We start from the raw sequence: 26,653 nt of genomic DNA on the forward strand, positions 1-26,653 counted from the left end.
TTATGTAACATAATTTTGGCATAAACAGGATTGTTTGTCTGATTGTGTTGTTAGCGATTCATCTTCTTTGAGACAATGATTTATTCCTTAAGTTCTGCCAGGACCGGACAAGTTGTATATTCTGTTTTTTCAGCAGTCTAATCTGAGGAAATAATTACCTCGAAACCACACAGAGGCATACTTCGACTGTATGTCTGAATCTGTTTTTGAGCAAAGCTCTTATCTAATGTTCTAGACTATGGAAGCTATTTTTACATCTATAAAGTGCATTATTGTGGCCTATCCATGTCCATGCTTTTAATATTATTTTAATATTATTTTATACATGTAAGGCAATGATTGATTTTGGGTCAACCATACAATAAGGCTGCACAAAAATAATGAATGACATTTAAATGTGCTTTTTTAGTACACAGCAGAAACAGACACATATAATAATAAGGGATTGGATTTATATAGCACTTTTCAAGGCACCCGAAGCGCTTTACAATGCCACTATTCATTCACTCTCACACACTGGTGGAGGCATGCTACAGCTGTAGCCACAGCTGCCCTGGGGCAGACTGACAGAAGCGAGGCTGCCATATCGCACCATCGACCCCTCTGGCCAACACCAGTAGGTGGTAGGGTAAAGTGTCTTGCCCACACAACGACCAGGACAGAGAGCCCAGGGATCGAACCGGCGACCTTCCGGTTACAGATGCGCGTCCCAACCCCCTGAGCCACGGTTGCCCCAAGCCTCAAGCTATTTTGTGCAAATATCAACTCTGATGTACATTGAAACTTTGGTTTTCTCTTTGGTCTCCCTTGTTAATTAAATGTGTAAATATGACAGATTTAAAATGCATTTCATGATGAAAAATGTTCCACATAGTTTGCTGATATGTTAAAAAACTTTACAGTGCATATTAAATTTGTAGTCAGAGTTGTTTGTTGTTTGGTTTGTTAACTTTAAACCTGCAGCTTGCAGAGTTTTTGCATGGCATGAATAAATAAAGTTCTGCAAAGACGCAGACTGACACAAAATTTTGCCAGGTGACACAAACAGAGGAGAATAGACGATGCTGTAAATGTGAAGTAAAAGCCAGCTGAGATTCTCCAGGAGACTGTGGATGAGCCACTAACAGTCTGCTATGGAGGGCTAGCTTATTGTCAGTGTTTCAACTTCACTGCAGACACAAAAAGAAAAACAAAGAAAAGAGTTTGAAACTTTGCTTCACATCTGAACTAAGACCCACAGTTAGACTCACTGGGTTTCATGATGGAATGATGCCTAACCCTGTCACCTCCCATCAAGAAGGTTCATGAAGGTTCTGGGTTTCACTTTTAATTTTCTCTCCACAAGCCAACAACATATTTTAGGCTCACTGATGGATGTGGGCAGATGAAGTTCACAGAATAAGGTAAATGTATATGGTAGTGAAAAGCAGTATTAAATTCATTTCAATTCAATTTTATTTATATAAAGCGCCAAATCACAACAACAGTCACCTCAAGGCACTTTACATTGTAAGGTAGACCCTATAATTATACATACAGAGAAAAACCCAACAAACCAATCATATGACCCCCATGAACAAGCACTTTGGTGACAGTGGGAAGGAAAAACTCCCTTTTAACAGGAAGAAACCTCTGACAGAACCAGGCCCAGGAAAAAATTGCCAGGTCCGAAAATTCACTAAGGAGTACTTACGTATTTATTTATTTATTTATTTATTTATTTATTTATAGTGTGTCAGGGCACACTGTCCTGCTGGGAGAGGCCGATGTCAGTAGACTTCGTGTGCAATCAAATGTAGGGTGGTGGTTAGTGTCATAGTGATATTCACATTAATTGTCTTTCTAGCTAATATGTCATAATGAGGATCAGTTCTGTTCAGTTCACCTGCTGGAAGTTTTTACCTTATTCCTCTGTACTGACAAGCTCCATACATGTCCAAAAACAAGACATAAATAGCTCCGTTGAACTGATTGCTGCAAGCACACAAACACACAGTCGGGTGTGTGCCCATGCTATGTTTTTATATCTTTGTGGGGATGAAACAATTGAAAGTTTACTATACTTGTGGGGAATAACAATCCTTATGGGGACAAAATCCACATCCCCGCTAGTTTGAAGACATTTTTGAGACTCAAAATGTGGCTTTAGTGTCAGGGTTGCAGTAGTCATAGAGTTATAGATAGGGTTAGGGTGAACAATTAGATGTCCCCTCAAGGATATGAAAACACACACACACACACACACACACACACACACACACACACACACACACACACACACACACACACACACACACACACACACACACACACAGGATTTTCCCTCCAGTAAGTGTCTGCTAAAAAGATTTAGTGATCTAGATCAGTATGTATCTTTATACTCCCGTGTCTTCAGTCTGCTTTGGGCTGTTACAGCATATTGAAAATATTAGGTTTTGAAAAACAGAATTAAACTTCCCTTTTTAACCACAGGATCTGTATATAAAATATAAATAACAATAAAAATATTTATCAATTGTCCAATGTTAATGGATATACCAAATAGAAAACATTAAAAATGTGATAGAAACTGAGCCAGAGTGACAAAAAATACAGTTACACAATGACAAGTAGCAGCATCAGAGCGGAGGTGAGGCCTTATCAGTTTTGTGTGTGTTCTTGTTTGGTGGCTGCACAGATGACACAGTGACATCACTGCTGGGCCACTCACCCTCTCTGTTAGACGTCAGCATGAATGCCTCTGCGCAGTGATTGGTCCGTGCTCACAGGGAATTCCGATGACTCTACGTTTTGCTGAAATGTCCAGTTCGCATGCAACATCTGCCCACAATACCTCCCCAGTTTCATTTGTAGACTCCATCATGAAAATTTGATTTGCTTAGATGGATGACGATAAGGTATTCAAATGCTGTTTTCTTGGTTCAAGATATCATGTTTTACAGTACAGTACTTTAAATTTCAGTTCATGCCTTCCAGGCATTGTGTGTGAGTCATTTCTTTAACCCTCAGACCCAAGGATGTCTTTTAAGCCTCATAATTTGTGACAGCTTTAATTCTTTTCAGTGGTCCTTTATAGTGAATTCAGTAGTTAATTTCTGCATTGACAGCATCTGTAGATGCTATCTAACCACTTGTAAAAACCAGGATACACAGAAGAGCATCTCCACACCTCGACATCGACATCAGACCTTGTAGCAAATAAGCTACAGCTACAAATAGTAAATTGTGTCAGAGTGAGCAAAGCTGGACAACAGTTGAATGGAAATAGGCTGAAAATATCAACTTAATTTTATGAACAGCATCCAGATCATTTAATAAGCTACATTAGTCTTTTGAACATAAACGAGAGGATGCCAAGGCAAAGTTGACAACTTGAACTCCCTTCTGCTAAATTCTGCACACAGATTTCAAAGTTTCTTTGTTGAGGTGTTAAAGTGCCTAAATAAGTTCAAATAAGTTGGTATAAGAATATAGTGCAGCTTTTCCCTTTTTCACATCACTGCAACTCTGCTGCTTTTTCCACCCTCGTTCGACAAGTTGTACCATAGGGAAAAAAAGAAAAAACAGGAGAAAGATCAAAAATAAATTTATGCCTCCTGTCAGAAATTGATCTTTGATGTTTTTTTAAATGACTTGCTATAAACGACGAAAGAAGAAAGGAGAAAATAGTTTTGTGAATTCACTCAAATGATCCTTACATGATCCCTGGAATGACTTTCAGTAATCAACCCTCATTTCTTCATCACCTCATTCATTGTTCCATCTTCATTTTACGATGCACCCGTAACTCATTCAACCTTTTTCTGCTCTCGTAGGCCATAAAACAAACTGAATAGTGTTTGTTCAGTAGGCTGACTGCCAAGTGTGTAGCAAGACAGATAGTAGAAAGAGAAAGAGAGATAGGAGAATGGATGACCCTGCAGTATGAGGTGAGAGCTGATGTAGAAACTTGGCAGGAACAGAAAAGAGTGTAATCTAATGTAAGTTGTTGAGTCATTGGAATCTGTTCAGTAACTGGTTCAGGTTCATCAGGCTGGAAGTCACTCAATGATCAAGAGGCTGACAGCTGACAGCCACAGATCAAAGGGCAGAGCTGAGCCTTTAATGTCGACTGTGACAAGTTTAGTGCATTTTCAAGTTTACCCTCATTTTAGCCTCACCCAATCAAGTCTCAAGTCCTCCTGTGCATCTAAGTTAGGCTTTCAAACAACAAGACCAAGTGGGTCTTAATTAAATTCAGATAAATTCAAGCATCAAATCAGTCTAGGTTATTGTATTTGGCCATGAAATCTTAGAAACATGGTGTCCAACCAAATGCTCACCCTAGATGACATTACCTTATTCGTCAGTAAAACTGTGAGGAGTATTTTCTCATCAGTTTTGACCAGGATATGTCCTTCAAGGAAATATGTAAGATTGCTTTCTATCATTAGAGCAATGTTCAAAAACTTAGAAACATCCTGTCCAAGAGTGACATTGGAAAATTGATCCATGCATTTGTCACTTCAAGGCTGGACAATTGTAACCCCTTCCTATCTTGCTGTTCTAAAAGCCTTCAGTTAATACACAATGCCACAAGAGTACTAACAGGGCCTAACAGAAATGAATGCAGATTTAAGGTACCTCTGCAGTGGTTTCACATTACACAATTTAAATAAAAATGTTTTGAAATGTTTTATCCAAACATTTTTTTAAATTAATTTCAAACATGCACAGGTGAAGCATGTAAATACAGATATGTTCATGTCAAGTCTCACAGTTTTTGAGATCAAGTCTCAAAGCGTGTCTTACTTGTAGACAGGCGTTTCTGAATGTGTGTTATTGCTACTTGTATTACATAAATGTCTGAATAATTGATGACATTGTAAATAATTACAAATGTTTATAGTCTAACCATGCATGGTGGATGCCTTAAAACTGCATTCTTTCTATTGGTCAGCAAGGATCACTTTTCAGGTTGCAAAAAGATATTCAGTTGTGCATTTGGTTTTAAAACATCAAGATGGCAATGACAAAAATGTTCATTTTGAGCCTTCAAGTTAATTTAGGGGCTCAAGTTAATTTGAGGAATGAATGCATATTTTGTTTGTTTACTTGTTTTGTCATGTTTTTGTTTTCTTTATAATGGAGAGTGCAAAAGGCCCGTCGGAGCCACCTCAACAGGCAAGGTGGTCTTCCGCAGGGAATTCTCATCCGCCATCAGGCCTTCCTGGCTTTGGTGATCCTGACACTGGTACTTTTTAAAAACTGAAAACAGACAAACACATTTCCAGCCAAAACACTCAGGGCGCTTTCTGCAGCTTAATTTAAAAGACCCAAATGAAAACCTTAATAGCAAGGATAGTGAATGTAAAACAGCAGAGCACCAAAGTGAGGAAACCCAACCGTTAAACTGTCTTAAAACCTGCACAGGCATTTTATTTACAACATATTTTCACAGTGCCATCATGCAGCAGACACAGCATGTTCAGAGTATCTCACGTTTTTACTAATATGCAAAGTCCAAAAAATAACATTTTTACAAAAAGTCTGACACACTTCCTCCTTTCTGTGCTTTCATGTATTTTCAACAAATACAAACAACACAATCAAAAGGCCTGAGTCTCCCTGGTGGACCAGATCAGTGAACACTGACCCGTTAAACACTAATAACTAGAAATGAAGTAAATCTAACAATCATAACCATGATGTGGCCATTGAGCCTTGAACTCTACTTCAAGTGCGCCATCTGCTGGATAAATATTTACAGCAACTTAACTCTGCAGATGAAAATAAAATGTGTTTCAAGAGTCACACAACATTTAAAAGTTATGATAATTTTTTTGCTAATTTGGATGCCACATGATGACAGTAGGGTCATATTTGAGTTTAAATATCACAAAACCAATCATCCATGTTGCAGAGTACCTTCTGTCAGATCAATGCTTCAGCCTGAATCAAAGTACAGTCAACAGATCTGCTGCATGATGCTATCACATCAGCATGGAACAGGAGCTAATCTAAGGGATGTACCAGCAGCTTTTTGAAATGTGCATACAAACCAAATCTTGTATGTGTACAAAGTGTCTGCGCATGTGTGTGTGTGTCTGTGTGGTGGATGAATGAATGTGTGTCAAAGGCTCCTTTCTTGCAAAAACAAAAAAAGGAAAGCCTCCAACAATTACTAAATACAAAATAAATAAGCAGACGAGACTCGGGTGAATTTATAAAACTTTTTATTTGTTTTTTTAAATCGAAAGCTAACTGAAATGTGTCTGATTCATGTTCTGTGACAACAACAATAAACCATTGTCTTGTGTTTGTAACAGAAAAGAAAATAACAACATAGCAAACCCAGCAACACATAGACCATCCAATATAAATTAAAATAAACTGTCTTAATACACAAATAAGCAGTTATTATCACTGAGAATAAGCAGGCCTCTATATAAGTGCATGAGCCATGCTGTGACAGATAACAGATTGAAGTTAAACCCTCAGCTCCATGTTCATTCTTTTTATGAACCCGGTGCTACGTTTGAGTGATGGGAAACCCAGCATTGCAGAGAACAGATCGGAGTTCCCACATTTTTATCTGACATCTGGTCCTGAGTGAAGATTTCACTCCAAAGCTGCTGATTACTTGTGTGCAGTTTTACTTCCCTGGACACAATCGCAGCATTTTATCATGCTTTTCTAAAACATCTGCACCAGCTGCACGTAGGAATCCTTACCAGAACAAACTGGTCTATTGTACAAGCCCCACAGTTTACATGCTTGCAGGATAAAACTCAAGGACAGGTGGAAGGCTTCTACAATAGTCACTGCGGTGTAAGATACAGAGGCTTATTTAAATATGAACACATAACATAACTGCGAACAAGAGTGCTTTTGTATACTTTTTCTTCGACATTGTCAGAGGAAAGGCGCCACACAGCGCTGATTAAAAGAGCAGAGCAAGCAGAGAAAAATGCGATGATACAGAAATATGAAGGGAGAAAATGGTTTGCTTGTATGCCGTCCGCCAGTCTACTTGTGTTACTTAAATCATCCTTTCTTTTAAAACTGATCAAACATGTAGCAAAAACTGGAGGAAAAAAAAAGATTTTTCCCCAAAATCGAAAACAAAAAGTTCAAGCTTGACTGAACGTTTTTTTCTTTACAGTGGTTTCGTCTTTGGAGATGTCTTAAATAATGTCACATATGAATCTGGACTGTGTGGTGTGTGATTCTTTGCAAGCAGTCAGAAATGTTAAAAGCAAATACTGCGTCTCATTAAATTTCTGAAGAAAAGCATTAATTTCAGCTGTTTTTAGTTATAGTTCCAAACATATAGAGCAGCAATAGCAACAGTAATTTGTTTTCACAAATTTAGCTTCTAATGTCGTGATTATAGAAGTCCAGCTTTACCAGGAAAAAGAAAAGGGAAGAGAAGTTGGAATGATAACATAAAAACAATAGAAGCAACCACACAGGATTTGCAGATATCTGCTTTTCCACATGTTATTTGTTTGTAGTATTTTAAGGACTTTTGGTCCATTTTAGCTTAGAAACACTGACTGTTTTTTTTCCCCTCCATTTTTTTTTCTTGGCCTGACTGGGCTTCCATACATCACGGCTGTAACGTGTTAAGATTTTGTGCTGTCCGAGGTTTTACGTTGAAAGGCAACAGTAAAGGATTTTTTTAAGTGTAAGTCTCCGATCATGCTGGACACCAGAAGGCACACATCTAGACACTGGGTCGAGTAAGGAGACGCAATGATTAGTGGGTTACGAGGACTAGGTGCTTACATGAAGATTTATACTTGGAACTTATAAGTGCGTGATACAAATGTGCTCAAAAAGGTTCCAATAAAAGGGAACTTTAGCTAGCTTTAACATAAGCTCATCTCAAGGGATGTTGATGGGGATCTGTGGCGTCGATCCCCGCACCAATCGCACCGATTTGCTCTTCAGACAGCTGCACACTGACAACTTTAAACTTTAAAAAAGGGCACTTAAAAGCAGAAGTACATTTTCTTGTATTTACACATCCTCCCCAGAAATCTGCAGTTTTTGTGTGTTAGGTAGTTTTACACTCTCGATGTTTACAAATAAAAAAAAAAAACAAACACATTTTTTAATGATATGAACTTTTGAATTGAAGTTAAATCTTTTTGTTCTCAAGTGAATAAACATCATCAGCAACAACAACAACAACAACAACAACAACAATAAAAAAACTGACATTTAGCACACTACGTTAAAATATGACTAATATCATCAAAAAGGCAAATAGTAGGTGTATTGCAACGATCTTTGCGGTGTCACTACCAAAAACATCTATCTTCATCACCATCATCATCATCACCAACAGCAACAATCTCATCACCATCATCTATTCATCGTCATCATCTGAGACAGTGTGGCCTGGGATGATTGACAGCCCAAACTAGCCACTCACATTTTGCCCGTCTCAGCGCAGGCAGGCACACTTGTACGACATAGCAACAATAACAAACAACGAACGTTTCCAAGGAGACTCAAAGACCGCTGACCCAGCGGCAGCGAGGGCCGGTTCTGAAAGGAGCTCTGTCATTGGACAGCGGCCATCTCTAGGGAACAGGAAGAGCTCGTTCAGACAGGAAGAGGGAGAGGGAGGGGAGAGGCAATCAAGGTGTGTGAAATAAATGTTTTTGCTACCTTGTGTGGTCCGCAATAACAAAAACCTCAGTGTGTGTGCGTGTGTGTTTATTGTGTGTGTGTGTCTGTGTGTGTGTGAGGCGTTTGGTTCTTCGGTGAGTTTGTTTAGTCTGCTCTGTGTGTGCCTTTATGTGTTTAGTTTTTGTCTAGACAGCTGGAGGTCTTTCCCAGGGCAGGTGGGTGTACATTAATTGCACACACGCACGCACACACACACAGTGATCTCCTAACACTTTCAGTATCTCCACGATGGATTAAAGCAACAAAAACTATGTGATCTGAGCATTGATTGGTTTAATATCTCTCTTTTATGTGACTCAAATCGAACTGAATTTTAAAAAGAAACATAAATAAATAGAATTGAGAGTTAAAGAAAAGCTCACAAACACTGGTGAACAAGTACAACTGCATGTAAACACACCAGTCTTTAGATGTAGGCAGCGCTAGGGTATTAGCAGCTGTGTAGAAATGTGTGATCTGTTCTTCCTGTCAGCCTCCAAATGACTTTTCCCTCTTTCTCCTCCTGTCTTATTTTGTATTGTCAGCCAGCCCGGGTTTTCCCCTGAAATAAGAGATTGATTCTACACATTTTTCCAACTTCCTTATACATTTTTTAAGTTCCTATCACTAATATTTGTGGTCAGAGCCTGGCCAGCATTCTCATACCCGCTGCAAGCCCTCTGGTGCAGGAAAGGAAACCATTTAAGGAAACAACTCTGTTCAAAAACAAGTATGAAACAGAAAAATAGTTCAAAGTACCTTAGGACTGAGAACCAGGCTGCTAACCTCATTACAAGATCAAAGATTATTATTATTATTATTACAATAATTTTTTTTTTAAATGAGCCAATCATCTTTCTTTTGGGGCTACAGAGAGCTACAGACTTAAAAGATGATGGGAGGGCGAATCTTTTTTCTCACTTTTTGTCTTTACTTTTTGAGAGGAATTCAGTGTTTTCAGATTTAGTAGTTTGCCGAGTAATGCTACAAGATATTTTGAAGATCTTTCTAACATCATCAAAGACTTTTCTAATCAGTTAGAAGAGTCTTTTCAATCTGTTTTATGATTTGAAATGTTATAGTTTGCTATAGAACACAAGACTGCATCATTGCGATGATAAAATGACAAGAAACAAGACTAGCATAAACACATCCAATCCATCTATCAAGCTGTAAACGTTTAGTTTGTATCCAGCAACTTAAATAAGAATTTACATTAATATCAAATTTACACAGTTTTCTATGGGGATTTTTTGTGAGACACTCATTTTTGAAGTTTTTGGATGTGGAAATGTCACCGTTCTATTTAATGGAATAGAACTGAATGGCATTTACTATGAAGAGCTCAAAGCAGCAAAAATTACATCTGAAATATTCTGCAGCAATGCCTCTTTCAAAAATTGTGAAGCTGTTAATCAAAAAACATCCACCAACATTTTTGTGAGCAGTTTCATGCAGGAAATATCTTCTTCAAACCAAAAGACACCCTCGCACCTGTGCAGCTACCTGATGTTACAGGTCAAATGAGGGACATCCATTCAATCTCCCACCAGCAAGAGCCTTTCATCACACGCACATGGTTGCTTTCTTCTGCACATGGACATTTTTCAAAATTGCGGATCGGTACGAACTAAAGAGTTCCTGCATGAAATGGCTCACTGTAAGGTTTGTGGATTTTTAAATTTTTTATTTTTTGAATAAACAGGTCACAATTTCTGGAAAGAGAAACTGCTGCCGTCTTTTTCACATTTTGGCACTTTAAACACCCCAAGCAGAAATTGCCATTTACTTACATTATATTAAAGAGAACACAGGCATCGCTGTAGCTGATTTCTCCAGAACTGGGCAATTCACACACCAGTTCAACACAATCCAGTTGGATAGGAATGAATACAAAAAAATTGGGAAAATACATAAATTTACCTTTGGGCCAAACTGTCCCTGTAAACAAGGTTTATACTGGGGAACAAGTTCAGCAGATTGAATTCTTTTTATCACGATAGTTGATAGATGCTGCTGTGACTCACCATGGAAGGAAAGTACAGACAAAAAATGAAAGATTCACCATATGAGATTATAAAATGTATTGTTTTAGCCTTCAGACTGTCTCTCAGGAGATTTGGCTACAGTTTGGTTCAGTCCCTGAAGAGGGCGCTGTTGCATAAAGGCTGGACACTAGAGGGCGCTGATTTTGTCTGGATCAAGCAGCAGCTTTAAATACAAAAACTACAAATACTGATCAAGTAGCTCAATCAGCTACCTAATGCAACTCTATTAATTCTGCACTCTTAATGAGATGACACAAGACGGGCTGCTATTAACACTCGTGCCACTTTTCAACACTTCAGTGTGTCTAGTTTCAACAACCAGCCTTGTGCTGCATTCAACACTCAAAGAGTTTGAGTCCAAAGCTTAAAAGAATGAGTTTATAAACAAGAAAATTAAAAAATTTCTCCTAATTATAGAATATATTTGTTAAAGCACATGTTCAGCTGGTTTTATGGAGACCTGTGGAAGGATAGTTGAGGATTTAAAGTCTGTATGTCTTAAAGTTCTTCAATCTCAAAATGATAAATAAAGTTGTTTTTTATTCCAGTAAATGTTAAAAGCTTTGGTCCACAACTCTTTGCATCTCTTTAAAAGCGCATCACTAGTAGTTGGAGAATCTAAATCTGAATCTAAAAACCTAAAAGGTTCTACCGTTGTGTTTAAGCTTTATTGGTTGGTTGGTCGGCGCTGGCTGACAGAAGATTGTTGTCTCTTTCCTGGTGCAATAAAGTGCTCAGAGTGGCCTGCAAGAGAGAAAAACTTATAGAGCAGAGTGTATACATGGGTTGAAAACGTGGGAGAGAATCTATAATTCAAAGGAACCAGAGGTACGTGACCAGAAAATTTGGTCTTTTGGGTGTATGGGTGACCAAAGTGGTGCACAGTCAGTGCATCAGATATTCAGGACCTGCTGGGCGACTGGCTTCCTTCCTGAGTAATACACTACAAGGGGGGTGTCATTGGTTTGTTTTCTCTCTTCTCATCCAATGAATAAAAATATCTGACATTCAAATAAAATAACAGGATTAAAAACTAAGTCTACGACATCCTACTCTAGTTAACATCTATTGTTACATTAGACTGTCTCGATTAGTCCAGACATTTGTTGTGTCTGGTTAACATGAATAAACTCTAATGTGCTTCGCTTGTTTAGTCGAGGTAGTAATAGCCAGCTTTGGGATTGGCTAATGATTCGGCCAATAGGATGAGAGAGAGTTAAGACTTTCTGATTGGACCCACAGGTTGGATGCTGACTTGTGGCTGGCTCGTGGGACTCAGACATTTGCATAAACCAACGATTATTTATTCATTTTTATCAATGGTACAGTAACGGTTAATCCGAGTCCGTTGGGCCAAAGTCAGAACCTCCCCTTACATTTATCATGATAGCAGCTGCTGTGCACCGCTCGGTCTGAGCCTCACTCACCATGTTCTTGCTTCTCTCTTGTTTTTATGCCGCAATAGACAGAGCTCCTTCAAAATAAAAGTCCCAAAAACGTTCCATTGGCGCATACTAAAAAATAGTGCAATTCTTTTCAGCAATTATATAAATAACTTTAAATTCGTGCTTTTCACTCTAGGTTTGCATACATGTGTCTGTATATATGCTCCATGTGTGACGTATATACACGTCAACATGTACGTTGCAAAAGGTGAAAAGTTGGCACCCCAACCGATTACTGATGTTTGTATCTTTTTTTTCTAAAACTAGACAACAAATAAAAAAAAAAAAACACTAAACAAAAGCAACACAAAAAATGTACTCATAGGAATCCATCAAGTATAGAAAAATACCCAAACTTTCCCTACTTTCTGTCTCTTTTCGATCATATTGCGGATTATTCTTTTTTCCGGTGAACAGTCTTGAACTTTGTGCAAGCGTTCTTTAAAAAAAAGAACATACATTTTTTTTAAAAAGGAAAAAAAAGAAACAACCATTTCAGTGGCAACTCCTGCATCGCTTAGGAAATGTAAGGCAGAACTTTTAGCCTTGTGCTACAACTCGCGGAATAAGCGAGTGTGCTAAAATGTCCCAGCGATGTGGCTAAAGCCTGGTGCAGAAGTGGAGTTTTGAATATGGACTAAATGGACAGAAGCAGCGTGGTGGTGGGGGATTATCACATTTAAAAAAAAGAAATCCTACAAATGGAAGAACCAAAAAGATTGTAACATTTCGCCATTTGCTTGGATAGGAATTTTCATGGATGTGTGAATAAGATAAAGAAAAAGTTCAACGGAAAAAACAGACCAAGTAAATATTCATTGTGAAAGGTGATTACGCACATCAGTCTGACAGAAGAGAGATGAGGAGGACTTGTTAAGGGAAAGAATCATCTGCTTCCATCTCATTCCCTTCTAAATCTTCCTCTCTTTTCTGACATCAATGGTTCATCAGAAGACATGAAGTAGGAAGCTGCAGAACAGGATGTGCCAGATGTTCATGCGACTGTGCTCTGCAGGAGCAATGTGGTTCTGGGTTATCTTACCCAGAGAAGCCAGTGGGGAAACTGCAAAACTGACCTGCAACAACTAAAACTAACCAGCTCTTAAACCCTTCAGAGTGGATTTTAACAACTTCGTGACTTTTCATCATTCTCCACTGGTCATTACTCCAGTGGTGAGCAGATGTAATCCCGGTTTTCTCACTGGAAGCAGAGAGCAGCACTGTCACACCTGCTGGGGTTTCTGGGATTTTTCCTTTGTATTCCTTGTGTTCCTGTTGTCCACACTTCCTTGCTGTTGATGCGGAGGTCGGAGCAGGCCTTGTATGAGCGAGGCAGGTGGTGCTTGTGAGGATATCACAGTCCGATTGTTATGGCTGGAGGTTACAGATGTTGGGTGGTAGTAGTGCCCAATCACCTCGCTGTAGGCTGGAGGAGCTCCTTCCACTCGAGAGCCCTGCTTCTGATGCCTGGACAAAGCCTCCTGGGCTTCCAACACACTGATGCCTGAATGGACACTTGGAGGGGGGGCCTGCAGTCTGAGAGCAAAATAAATGAATGAATAAATAACACTGATGAAGACAAGATGATGGCAGATAAAAAATGATTTGTTGTAGGTTTTCAGCTAATCAAATTTCTGCATTTAAAACCTTATAATGCATCATAATTACAGAAAATGAAACATAATTAAACATTAGGCTGTGAAGAGAGGATGTCTAAAGCTCTTAGTCTCTTTCTCCTTTACTGTGCAGTACATCTAGTCACAGTTAGTACAAAGTCGGTACAAAGAACATAAACATTTCTATGACGCCTTTTATAAGCTGGATAAGTCTCTGATAAAAATCCTTAACACAGGAATTAGTCAACACAACGACAAGTGAGTGATCCAAAACACAATAACGGACCACAGACTTGCTCATTGTTACCTGGCCTGCAGACAGGAGTTGGATGGATCGAGAGGGTGGGAGTCGAATACTGTTCGGTTGGGTGGCGCTCTGACCGACTCGCGGTTCAGCTCCATCTGCTGCTCGGGGTCTCTGAGCTGCAGGGTGCAGGGCCCCTGGTACGGCGGGGGCTCCTCTCCATCTGAGAGGGAGATGGTGGGGGGAAGATCGATGAGGCTCTGAGGCAGGTAGGGATAAGTTGGCTGAAAGCGACTCGGGGCGTATGTGTGCTGGAAGCGCTGGGGCTGCAGCGGAGGCTGGGAGTGGCTGTGCTGTACTTCCCGCTGTATATAGGAAGAGCCCCCTCTCTCCGGGGGGTGGGTGTTATACACCTGGTGCTGTGTGAGGAGAGATATTTAATTACTGCTGTGCCTCTAACTAATGTTGGTTTAAATGAATTTTGTACTAAATCAAACTCGAAGACCACCACTGGTTGAAGCAGCACTCACCTCATTTAGACCACTGTTTGTGCCTGTTCCCTCAGAGGACCACAGACTTCCCTCCTGTGTGGAAAAAAGTCAATTTATGTAATTAAATAATAAAAATAATTCTTTAATTTTTTCGCAGTTTGCATCTCTATTAGCAAAGAACAGCAGTAAGCAAAAGAAAATGTGGAGAAGAAGAGCATGAGAATGTCTGCATGGTGTAAACACTCAGTAGGCAGGGAAGCAGGTCTTGTGGTTGGCGCATTAGCCACTAATCTGCTGGCTGACCTCAAACCACATTTAGCACTATTTAAAAGTATAATTTATTCCTCTGATTTGTAATAGTTCAAATTTCAATAAAATTGAGCTGGTTAAGACATAGATACTAGAACGGGAATATACACTGCTGCTAATAATGATTTCAACACCGCTGTGTAATTTTTAGAGATGAGTGGTTGTAACTTCCTGTCATATATTAGTTCTTGTTTTAAACACTGTCACAAAGACTTTCCACTGCGATCGCCTTTCCCCAAACATAGAACATGAGACTTGGTACTGATACACTTCTTATTGTTTGCTCAAACTTTACTGGATGGACGGATGGATGAGTGCGTGTTATTTATTAGAGGACTCTGTTTATATAAACCTGTCTGTGCAAAAGTGTGAAGCTAACTATGATCCCTGCTATTAAAGTATTTTTAAATCTAGGTTATACTGCCTAATACTGTCTTCTCCAGTAAAACGTTGTACCTTTTACCTGTGTTTGACCTTTTCCTACAGTTAATATATGAGCTGTATTGTGTAATGTATGTGCATAATTTGACACTGTAAGCTTCACATTCAGTTAACAAAGTAAAAAAAATTTCTGTGCTCATTTAAAATCAGCAGCACATATAGTTTGGTACAACATTGCCCAACACAAGTATGACTTAAAACGTTGAAATTAAGAGTGTACATGAATCTATAATGGACTGAACAATACTTTGAGCTCAAGCTGATTTTTAGAGGGTGTCTCGATGCCTTCGGTGTCACCGCTTGTAGTGAGGAGAAGACAAAAGTAGTTCTTTGCTTCTTTAAAAAAAAGTCTGAGAGGAACTTTTCCAACTTTTGTAAAAAAAAAATATACTCTCTCTGGTGACAGTTTTCTTGCCTGCTTGTCTGGCTGCATGTGTGTCACCATGTCTGTTTGCTAATCCAAATTAACTAGGACACTATGACTCCCCTGAGCTTATAAGGAGCTCTATGTGTGTGTGTATGTGCATGTTTGTGCTTCATTCTTTACTCATATTTTAAACTGAAACTGAAGCCACACAGATACACACACAGTGATTCAGTGGAAGGTGATTCAGGCAGCACTAGTGAAGTCATATGTTTGAGGAAGCCTCAGGTGTAAGTCGGTGCGTGTTCTTCAAATAGACATCGGCAAGTCGCCATGGCCCTTAATGAAGAAATGAGTCAGTGCGTTAGCGTTAGCCTGCAGCACAGTTTAATCACTGTGATCACATGCGGCCAGTTGGCACGCCTCTGAAACTGCTTTTATTGTGAAACTGTCTGAAACAGATGCTAACTTCCTCCAGGAAGTCTGTTTATAAAGATGAATGACTGTAACTATAAAAGGTCAGCGTGGTTGAGGGGTTTGTTATATGTTTTATCTATTTGTCTTTATAAATCATTTCGTTCATTTTTCATATATTTCTTTAACTCTCTCTCTCTCTCTTTCTTCCTACATATATCTTGTTCATAACCTTGCAAAGTTGGATAGCTTTACTGGAAAATAAAATTTCACCTGTCGAGACACTAACTTTATTCCATGTCTTAAACAGACTGTGCTATTTTATTTCTTCAATTAATGAATTCATGCATCTTACATAATATCTGCCACCATTTACAACTTTTCATTTTCTGTTTGCTCCACATATTCAAACCGACTTTATCTGTCTCTGACACAGAAACACGTGTATGTTTAAGCTATGTAAAGGCACTATGGAAAAATGAGCGGTGTAGTGATGCAGTAGGTAAGCAAAGTTGTCACTCATCTCACCAATCTGAGCCATGGTCTGAGTAACTCTCATCACTCAGGCGACTCACACATGGACTCTATACTCTGACCGAGCCCTTTGCACTACTTTCAAGCACTTTGTTCTCCAATGTCTGCCTTTCTACTGTTTTGTAAATGTTTCTCCTGCTTGTTATTTATTCCTCCTGTCTTATCATTTATATTTAATTCCTGCACAAAGCACCCATAATTTCATTGTACATGTACAATGACAATAAAGGGCTATTCTATTCTATTCTATTCTATTCTATTCTATTCTATTCTATTCTATTCTATTCTATAGTCTGGATACAAGTGCACATTTTGGTGTATTGAGGTTGAATAAAATGAATTTCTTTGAAATGAAAGAAAACAGTGAACTACAGGCCTTAAAATACATTTTCTCTTCTTTGCTCGGTGTGTCAGAACTGTGTTACCTTTTTAGCAGCAACATGTATGTAAACCCAACTGAATAAAAAGTCTTGCACACATAATGAATGAGCTACTGTAAGTGCATAGCTTGGGCAACACATCATCATGCAGTCCTGGCATAAGTCTGACTTACGTTGGCCAGTGGCAGGTGTCTCCTGCGTGTAGGGGTGTGCCTGGAGAGAAGGGAGCGTGCTGATAGGCGGTAGTGGTTGAGAAGACAGGTGATGACCACCACCATCACCATCATGACTATTACGATCACCAGAATCTGGACGAACTCCAGCTGGGCTGCAGTGACAGAGAAACAAAGACTGACATAAGTACGAGTCTCAAGAAAGCAGAAAACAGTCCTCTGTGGCTCTTTGTACAATAACCCTGATGATGGTACAGTCACATTAACACTGTTAGGTCAGGCCTTGCAAGGACATGAAAAGTGTATGATGACATCTGCCTATTTTGCATTATATTTGAAGATCTAATATTTCTATTTATTTATTTATTGGAAAATTCAATCATTGTCAGAGACTTTTTAGATGGCCAAAGGCCTCATCCCCTGTATAGTTGCCTCAGATAACATAATCACCATCCTCTTATTACGTTTTAGGGCAATAACAGATCACGGCTCTCTAGTTTCATTCCAAGCAACAAAAAATACACATTTCAAAAGTTCAGGGCTTTCACAGAAACAAAACACTGTTGTACATCCTGATTTAGTTATTCAACTGAAATACTAATGATAATAATAACAAAATAACTCATGGCTGGATTTGAAAAATAGTATTGTCCATTTAATCATTGGGGATGTTGGTAGTTGAGGTCAAACAACATGGAGAGAGCTAAAGTACATAAAACAGTATTGCAACATATACCCAATAATTACTGTGTAAAATATATGAGTTCATCATCTTTTTTGGTTTTTTAGTACTACTTGGAGTGCTTCATCACATTCGTGGTTAAAAATGACTTCAACAAATACAAAAACACACATTTAAAGCAGGCTGGTATAATTGATGTTATTAGAAGAAAAAACAGAGAAAGATATAGTCCTCATGTCAGGTCAGGGTGTTTCACACACACACACACACACACACACACACACACACACACACACACACACACACACACACACACACACACACACACACACACACACACACACAGCCAGCCGAGGCCAGGCTGACAGACAGGGCCACCTTTGTTGAGAGACAGCCTGCTTTAAATACCCCTTAACCCTGCTCCACCTCCCCCATCATCAGCACTGCCATTATCCACACACACAGAAACGGAGGCTTTTTTCTCACACTTTGTTTTTGTTTTGTTTTTTTCACAGGGAGCAGGCAGAGGTCAGGGCCAAGTCAGACACAAGAGCATAAAGTAACTAGCAGACAACAAACCAACCCTCCCCCGCACACCCCCTGCCCACACACACTGCATTCTGTTTTTCTCACAGTCCACACCGGTTCTCACAGTCTTGAGTTCCTCTTACCAGTAAACCATCACAGAAGATGAAGAAGTATAGAGTCAGATGACTCCTGTATCGCTGGATTCATTCACGTATTACTTTTTATCACATTTATTTATATTAGCTCACAGGCTACACTGACATATTAAAGCAAAAAAAGAAAGTTTCAGAGATGCGCAGAACTGTTTGATAGAGAAGCAGAGTTTTAAAGAATCAATAGAAGTGAACAGCCAAAGTTAAAACATATACTAGTTTCTGGGAACTAAGCACCAGTTTTTTAACAAAACAAATCGAACATTTTATTTTAACCATGATTAAAAGCATCATTCTTCCCCTTCTGTTAGGCACTTATGCTTAGCACATATGGTCTATATCAGCGGTCCCCAACCTTTTTTGCGCCACGGACCGGTTTATGCCCGACATTATTTTCACGGACCGGGCTTAAGGTGTGGCGGATAAATACAACAAAATGAAACTAGTACCGGTACCGAAAAAAAAGAAGATTTATTCATAACACACCTGAAAAGACCCAGGAAAACCGAGTTAACGATAAAAACGATAACAAAATAATGCTGAAAACCGATAAAAAACCCTGAAAACCATACATTTCACACCTGAGCCTCAACTATCGCGGCCCGGCACCAAACGACTCACGGACCGGTACTGGTCCGAGGCCCATGGGTTGGGGACCGCTGGTCTATATACACAAGAGGACCCCAAAGAACTTCAGGGAACGTGGTCAGAAGACCACTTAGGACAAACTTCTGTAAGACTTGCAGCTGCAGACTTCCTGGGATTAAAAGGATTTCCACAACAAGATAACCCAAAGTTGGCTGAGATGATGCATTTAAATGCCATTTCACTTGACCAACTGTCCAAATTTCCAAGATTTTTAATATGCAGTGACGCACATAGTAAACCTGCAAACTCCCACATGTAAGAAAAACTTTAATTGACAATTTAGATATATACATATGTAACTATCTACAACTATCTGAAAATATGCTGATTCGCATGCATTTAAAAGGAAAAATGAACTTAAAGACTAAAGCGTGCTTGCTTAAAAATAAATCAGACTCTAGTGCATACAAAGGAATCTGATAACATCCATCTTTTCATCTCAGATAAGAAACTCACCGCACAACTGTGTCTGAACACAGTTGTCATGGTTGTGACTCTGTGATGAAGGTTGCATAGTCTCGTCACTCAACAAGCCTCACAAAAAAAAAGGTTGATTTCCAGAGGACAGATCCCGAAGATCTGCTACTGAGGGAAAAGGAAGAAACCAACGCTAAACCAAAACAACAAAAATAAAAGAAAGTAAAACAAAACTTTCCAAGCTTCATATCCCGTGGATGCTCCAACACCATGTGTGTCCTCACCGGCCGTCACACACACTCTGAGCCTGGAGTAACCTTTGTCTGCAACTTTTTCTCACACACATTCCCACACTGTCCAGACACACACAGGCGCACATATCGAGGAAACAGCTGACCAGACCCTTTCTTCTGCCCTCCCTCGCCACCAAAACCCAATAGCTGTGAACAAAAGGGGTCAGTGTGAGGGAGGAGGGGAGGCAGAGAAAGAGACAGAGGGAGAGGGGAGAGAAAAAGAGGGGGAGTGGTGGGAGCGTCTGGGAGAGGAGACAGATGGGTCAGTGGGATGGAGAGAATAATGATGAGATAGAGAGAGAGACATGGAGAAGGGAGGGGGAGCTGAGTTTGAAGTTTGAACTTCTCTGCTCATTAGGACATTCAAACACTGAGGCAATTAAACTCTTACAAGCAGAATACAATAGTTAGTACTGACTGCTTCATCACTGAAAGGATCGTTGTGGTCTGGTATGGTCTGTCATGGCACGGTATGGTGCGGCAGGGGTCAAGAACAAGAGCGCAGCTTTTTAAATATTATATGAAGAGATCGTGTATGAAATGATTCCCTGCAAATGTTGTAATTCATCCCTCTTTGACTCTCAAATCTATTTTTGCTGGTGTACAGATGCAAAATATGGAAAATTGTGTCACCGTCCATAAATATCCAGACCTAAATTTAGCTGTAAGGCAACACCATCCCTCCAGGACAAAGCCCAATATGTTGTCTCCCACAAAATAACACTTTTATCCAAAATGCTAAGAAAACTAAGCAAAAGGCAAACCATGAGAATATTTAACCTCACACTAATGAAGCCCCTTTTCCCTCATATTACTTGGAAAATGTTATAATATTTTTTTTTTTTAAATTACCAGCCAATGTCAGGGGTTGTGGGGCCTAATTACATAAGTGGATTCAAGTGGATTGGACCCACATGTACAGTCGTGGTTTTTCGGTCCATCACAGAAGATCAGCTACTGTCACGTCTGCATCTTCTCTCTGTCTCTAAGTTCTTTGGGCAGAAACCAGAGCACCTGGATGTAACCCACACATCCACAGGGTGAACTCGGAAAGCCAGGTTGGTCCGAACCCAGGATCGTTCTTGGTATGAGGTGACATTGCTAACCACTGCACTACCATGCAGCCCTGTTACATAACGTCAGAGTTCCTGTTGACGTTGTGAATGCAGAAAAGATGGCTTGGAAGGTTTATAGTTACCAAAGAGGCCACTGTGCTGTGTACGGTATGTTGCGAAGGGAAAGGAAAGGGAGGGAAAGAAAAGTTGTGGGAGTTTAGCACCAGCTGAAAGAACAAGCTGTCAGCAGGCAGTGAGCCCACAGACACGCGCACACACACACACACACACAGTCTGGGTGGCTTCACACAGATGGCGAGACTGGCATCGCTGTATGTTTAAGTGCCTCTCTGTTCCTTTTTTGCCTTTGACAATAACAACAGTTCGCTTTAACAGGCAATGTGACTGTTTACAGATAATAATTTTAGTCTGTTTATGTTTGCTCATGTGGGTGTCTGTGTTCCTTTCCTCCCATGTCTGCTACAGTACGTCCCTTAATTTCTCCCTTTGATATCTTTCCGTCCTTCCTTTCAGTCCTTTTTTTTCTCCTTTCTGTCCGAGGTTTGAACATTTCATGGCAACATTGTTCAAAAATTAAAAGTGGATTTAGCACATAAAGCCATACTGTTGCATTCTGGCACTTACACACCTTTTTTTATGTGCTAATTTAGTTGTTTGCTTCCTACTGGATATCTCAAAACTGGTCATCTTAATATTATATTTATAGCACTTCTATTGACATATTTATAGCTTTGTAGTGACACTAGGCTTGTTTGACTCATTTTGGTAAAAGTACATATATAGCCAAATCTGATGTAAAGTGGGCCCCAACAGCAAAACCCATGCATATTAAATTAACAATATTAATAATAAGAAGTAAACATGTCCACCTTCTCCGTTGCTTTTAGTCTAAATAAGTAAAACCACATTTATTAAACCATTCTTTACAAAACACATGAAGAGCAGACTATAAGTGATAGATTAAAGTAGATCTACAAGTATTTTGGAACTACAGATTTGTTTTTGTTTTTTTTTTACTTTTTTACAGTTTAGACAACTTGTAGAGATAAAAAAAAAATACTTTTAAGCTTCCAGATATTTCCACACCCTTGTAATATTTTGGCATCGACACACCAGGGGTTCTGGCCCGTGGACCGAATGTTTGAAAGCTGCATTTACAGGCACAAGTTTGAGCCACTCTGGAGTGCCTTTCGCTGACGTTTTAATGTTTGTTATCCTGTTTCCTTTCGGCTTTTGCAAATTGATGCGTCATCATTCAATAAAAAATTCCTACTATTGCTATAAACACATACTCTGTCAGTTCCCCTGAACACAGAGCTCCCAAAACTGCGAGGCCAGCAGGTCGGCCAGCAGCTCTCCTCCCTTCCCTTTCTTTTCTGCTCTTATTTTGATTCTCTCTTTTCTCTCCAGTGTCAATAATGCTGCGTTTAGCTCACTCCTTCCATTCTGCATGCTAACTGTGTTTTAATCCACTTATGCCGCTCATTTTAAGGTGCATAATTTTGCAGAGAGATTTTATTTTATTTTTTGCAGAATTTAGGGCATGTTTTTCCCCCACCCTGTGGAGATTTAAAATGCGCAGCCATTCCACCTCATTTTCCCCATTCCCTCTTCTTCTCTTTTCTCTCTGTCATCTTATTCTTCATCCTTATTTCTCTTCTCTTTCAATCGCAGAAGCCTTTTTGGTATGCCAAAATTATTTTTAAAGCAAATGTGTTGTGCAGATGCACCACTGAAAAACATCCTTGAGGCTAAAACATGCTCCAGCGAAGATACATAATAACACTGTGTCTGTGGTATGCTACAAAAAGCAGGTTTGTGCAAACCGCAGAGGCTCCAAAATCTCAGCTACATGCTCATATGTGTGCATTCAAAGAGACAAGAAAAGAAATATAAAACAAATAGGCAAACAATGATCAAGCTTTAGTGTATTTGATTTCTTCCTGGCAGACAAAAATGTGCACCGCCGAGTATTTGTGCCAAATGCAAACAGAAAACCGCATTCATGGGTTTATTAAGCCTCAGCCCACGCTGCATTGACAATTGCTAAGGTTATAAGTCAAAGAAATCCCTCTGCCCCAGATAAATTTCAAAAGACACTGCTACCCTTGTTGACTTCATCAAACTCTTTTATTTTTTGTCTTTAAATAATGGACAGTGGACTGTGATCCAAAAGACGACTTCTCTACCCCTAACCTTCATTGTATTTCACACAAATGGAGTCTAAAAAAATCTCTTACTAATTCATTAGCCATCTGGGTTGCAACTGTATTGTGCAAAAATAATTTTTATTTAATCCTTGAATAGTTAAGGCGATATTTTCAGCTCACCTGTTTGTTCTAATCTGCAGTTTACTAAAAAAATTGTCACATGTGTGATGGTGATTAAAAATGACTTAAATGGCTCATCCAGTTTCAAATTATCTTCAGTTGACTGACTAATTGAATCAGTGCAGGTGCTTAACCTTCAGCCAGATTAGACAAGCAACAAAAATAACTGAGAGGATTCATTTATGACCCCTTATCTTTTATGCAGGAATATTTTTTCTAATGACGCCATTTGAGTTTATCATAGCTGCCGTCTTTCCTTAATCTATGACAGATGCCTTCTAATATATAATTGTATTGTGTAATTGTTTTAATCATTTTAATGCAATAAAAGCATCTCCAACTCGTCTCCATTAGTTGTTTTGCTGTTATTTGCCTCAAGGCTTCTGCAGCAGCACGTCTTGCTATTCTAGGCCTATTAGCTATGCTTCATTGCAACATTGTGGCGATCAGACACTGAAAATTAGTGCACGATTTTAAAACGTGCATATATTTTCAAAGTGATAAAAAACTGAAAAGTTGAAGAAGTCAAAGTTTGACTTTATGACTGAACTTAAAACAGTTGAGAGTTACATTTCATTTTTTGTTTTTATGAATTTGATTATGCCAAAAAGAATTTGCAGCATATTAAAGATAATCTCAGAAAAAGATGGTTTGTGTAAAAACTGATCATCAAAATAAAAGCCTGACATCTCTCATTTCATCCTGAGTCTGATTGCACAGCTTACATCAGCTTAGAGACTAAACAGAAAGTCTGTGGTGCTTTCTGGTTTATCAGGACTGAAACAAAAAAAATGGTGTCAGGTTGAATTATGCAGGATTTACAGTGTTGCACTAAAATTCAGCATATTTTCTTTTTGAAAGATCAAGGTTCAGACCTGTGTCTTCCCAGTGCCTTATCTTCAAGGAAGAACAATTCTAAATAGCCGTTTGAAGTTCCTTTAATTTTCCTTGTGCAATGCTAAAGAAACATTTTCACTTCTCAGAATTGTTGCATGAGAGAGATTGCTGATCGCTTCCCTCCCTCTGTGGTGTTGTCTAGACAGGAGGAGGCCGTAAGCCTGGCAGGCAGGCAGACACTCCATGGTTAATCTAAAGCAATTAGCTCATTTGTCATCCGCTGCCTGCTCTCAGTCTATCTGCCTCCTTCTCCTCCTCCTCCTGCATTCAACTAAAGGTCACAAGCGGTCATTGCCGAGTCAGATGGCTCTGAGAGTGCAGACAGAGAGAGAGAGTGGGGAGGGCAGGAGAATTGAGGGAGGGGTGGTAGGAGAAAGGAAGACAGGGAGGAAGAAAATATGGTGGGAAGGAAGGAGGGAGTGGAAGGGAAGAAGTTGAAGAGTGCAAAGCAGGGAATGTGAAGGGAGGCAGAAAAGAAGGCAGGACATGAAATATATTAGCAAAGGAGATGGAAAATATGAGGTTGAAAAGCTTAAAAAGGGAGGAAGGAAGGCAACCAGAAAAGAAAATGTAAAAAAAAAAATCAATGATGAAAAGAGTAGAAAGGGAGAAAGGGAAGAAGAGAGAGAGAAGAGCTCGCTAATTCCTCCCCCCTTTCTCAGTCCTCAGATGACTTGACAGTCTGGGTAGTCAGAAATAGCACAGACAGCTGTGTGTGTGTGTGTGTATGTGTGTGTGTGTGAGAGAGAGAGAGTGTTTGTGCAAGCTCCTATATGTGTGTGAGTGTGAGAGGCAGAGTTATAGGTCATAGGTTCACACAATTTTGCCTGCCAATTTCCATGAGAAAGGCTATAGGGGGCAATGGGTGGTGGTATATATGTGTGTGTGTGTGTGTGTGTGTGTGTGTGTGTGTGTGTGTGTGTGTGTGTGTGTGTGTGTGTAAGGGAGGTTTGCACAAACACCCACACATACATACAAGAAAGACACACAAAATGATACACACTGTCTCTTCCCATTGACTTTGGAAGTCATAGTCATGGTGCAGCCAACAAGTGTGGGAACTTTGGTCCATAAAACTCCCACTGCTTGATTCAACAGTGGGAAAATAGAGACAGAAATGTGTGTGTGTGTGTGTGTGTGTGTGTGTGTGTGTGTGTGTGTGTGTGTGTGTGTGTGTGTGTGTGTGTGTGTGTGTGTGTGTGTGTGTGTGAGTGTGTGCATGTTTGAAGGGGTAAGTTATCATCCTTCCTCATCTTTCTCTAACCGTCATCCCATTTCTGATTCTCATCTTTCATTAGTCTTTGCTCTGAAAAAGGAAACTTCTCTCTCATCACGTCTTGTTTGGGACGACACGCAGTCATGTGTTACTTAAACCGAGCACACACACACCCACACACACAGACTTTAATGAGAGCAGGAACATTAGCTAAGGACCTCTGCTGCAGTGTAAAGTACAGGAATTTGACAGTTGATGTATTGAAATACTAGACAGTAAAGTTGTCAATAGACTCACCGACTGAAGCATTTTAAAGCCCAAAAGTGTGACGATTGCGAGTGTAACAGATGATTAACAAAATGTAAAACCAGAACTGTAACTTTACATGATCCACTTGCACAGTGTGTAATTTTACATTACCCAAAGCCTACTTTGCAAATGAGGACCAGATCTTGCTGGCTAGGGCATTGTTTTAGATGGTGGAAGAAACCGGAGCTCCCAGAGAAATACGTGCAAGTACGGAGAGAAGGTGCAAATGAGTGAAAGGCCCTGCCCGGGTTTGAACCCAGGAAGAAGTTAGAGGTAACAGCAAGCAAAATGTGCTGACATATGTACCTGAATCCATCTCAAATGGAGATTCTTTCCCTGTAAAAACAAAAAAAATGAATGCATGCAAATCAGTACAGAGGTTAACTATGTCAAACCACTGTACTGTAATAATAATAATAAAACAAATACCGATATCACAGTCTATATATCAAATTTTAAAACTAAATGGATAAGGGAAAAAAACAAAACAGCCATCACTGCCATTGTGATAAAGAGCATTATTTCACCACGTAAGTAACCACCTTATCTAAATGTTCAGTGCAGACATTTTACAACAAGACAAAATAAAGTAGAACTGGAGGATATGTAATAGGTGTAAGAACTGGGTGTATGGAATAGATGAGTGCTGGAGTGGAAGAAGGACAGAGAAGCATTAGTCTAAATTTAGAGTGTTAATCCAGGGAACTCCCATGTTAAATTGCAAGTCCCATCTGGAACGCTAGCTATGCTAACTCTAGCAGAGAGTAGGTCACTGACTCTGAGTAAACTAAATATCCTGACCATGAAACACATAAAGCATGCTGCCAGCTCTCACCAATACAATACAGGTGCTGTGACCTTTGACACTTTGACCTTCAGACTTTAATGACCTTTCAGAGTCCACCCTAATAACACATTTGACTCAGTTTTTTTTAAATACGAATGATAAAATACAAAAGTCTTTGTTTTTTAACAAGAACCAATG

The 26,653-nt window shown here is 39.5% G+C and overlaps 1 protein-coding gene across 2 annotated transcripts in view; it reads right to left on the bottom strand.

Annotated features, from left to right (window-relative positions):
• Positions 1-6,237: 6,237 nt before the first annotated feature.
• Positions 6,238-26,653, bottom strand: part of pmepa1 (prostate transmembrane protein, androgen induced 1) — a 40,836-nt gene continuing 20,420 nt past the window's right edge. The window contains exons 1-5 of one of the 2 annotated variants that reach the window (XM_080890883.1): positions 19,587-19,831; positions 17,121-17,275; positions 14,545-14,598; positions 14,078-14,433; positions 6,238-13,690 (exon numbers count right to left, since the gene is read on the bottom strand). In XM_080890883.1, the coding sequence (XP_080747009.1) occupies positions 13,378-13,690; positions 14,078-14,433; positions 14,545-14,598; positions 17,121-17,275; positions 19,587-19,644 (936 nt within the window). In that variant the 5' untranslated portion in view covers positions 19,645-19,831 and the 3' untranslated portion in view covers positions 6,238-13,377. Of the gene's footprint in view, positions 13,691-14,077; positions 14,434-14,544; positions 14,599-17,120; positions 17,276-19,586; positions 19,832-26,653 lie in introns of those variants that run through there. The other variant, XM_080890882.1, reaches the window with a different exon arrangement.

The sequence above is a fragment of the Rhamphochromis sp. 'chilingali' genome (assembly GCF_963969265.1).
Source record: "Rhamphochromis sp. 'chilingali' genome assembly, chromosome: 9".
Classification (NCBI taxonomy): domain Eukaryota; kingdom Metazoa; phylum Chordata; class Actinopteri; order Cichliformes; family Cichlidae; genus Rhamphochromis; species Rhamphochromis sp. 'chilingali'.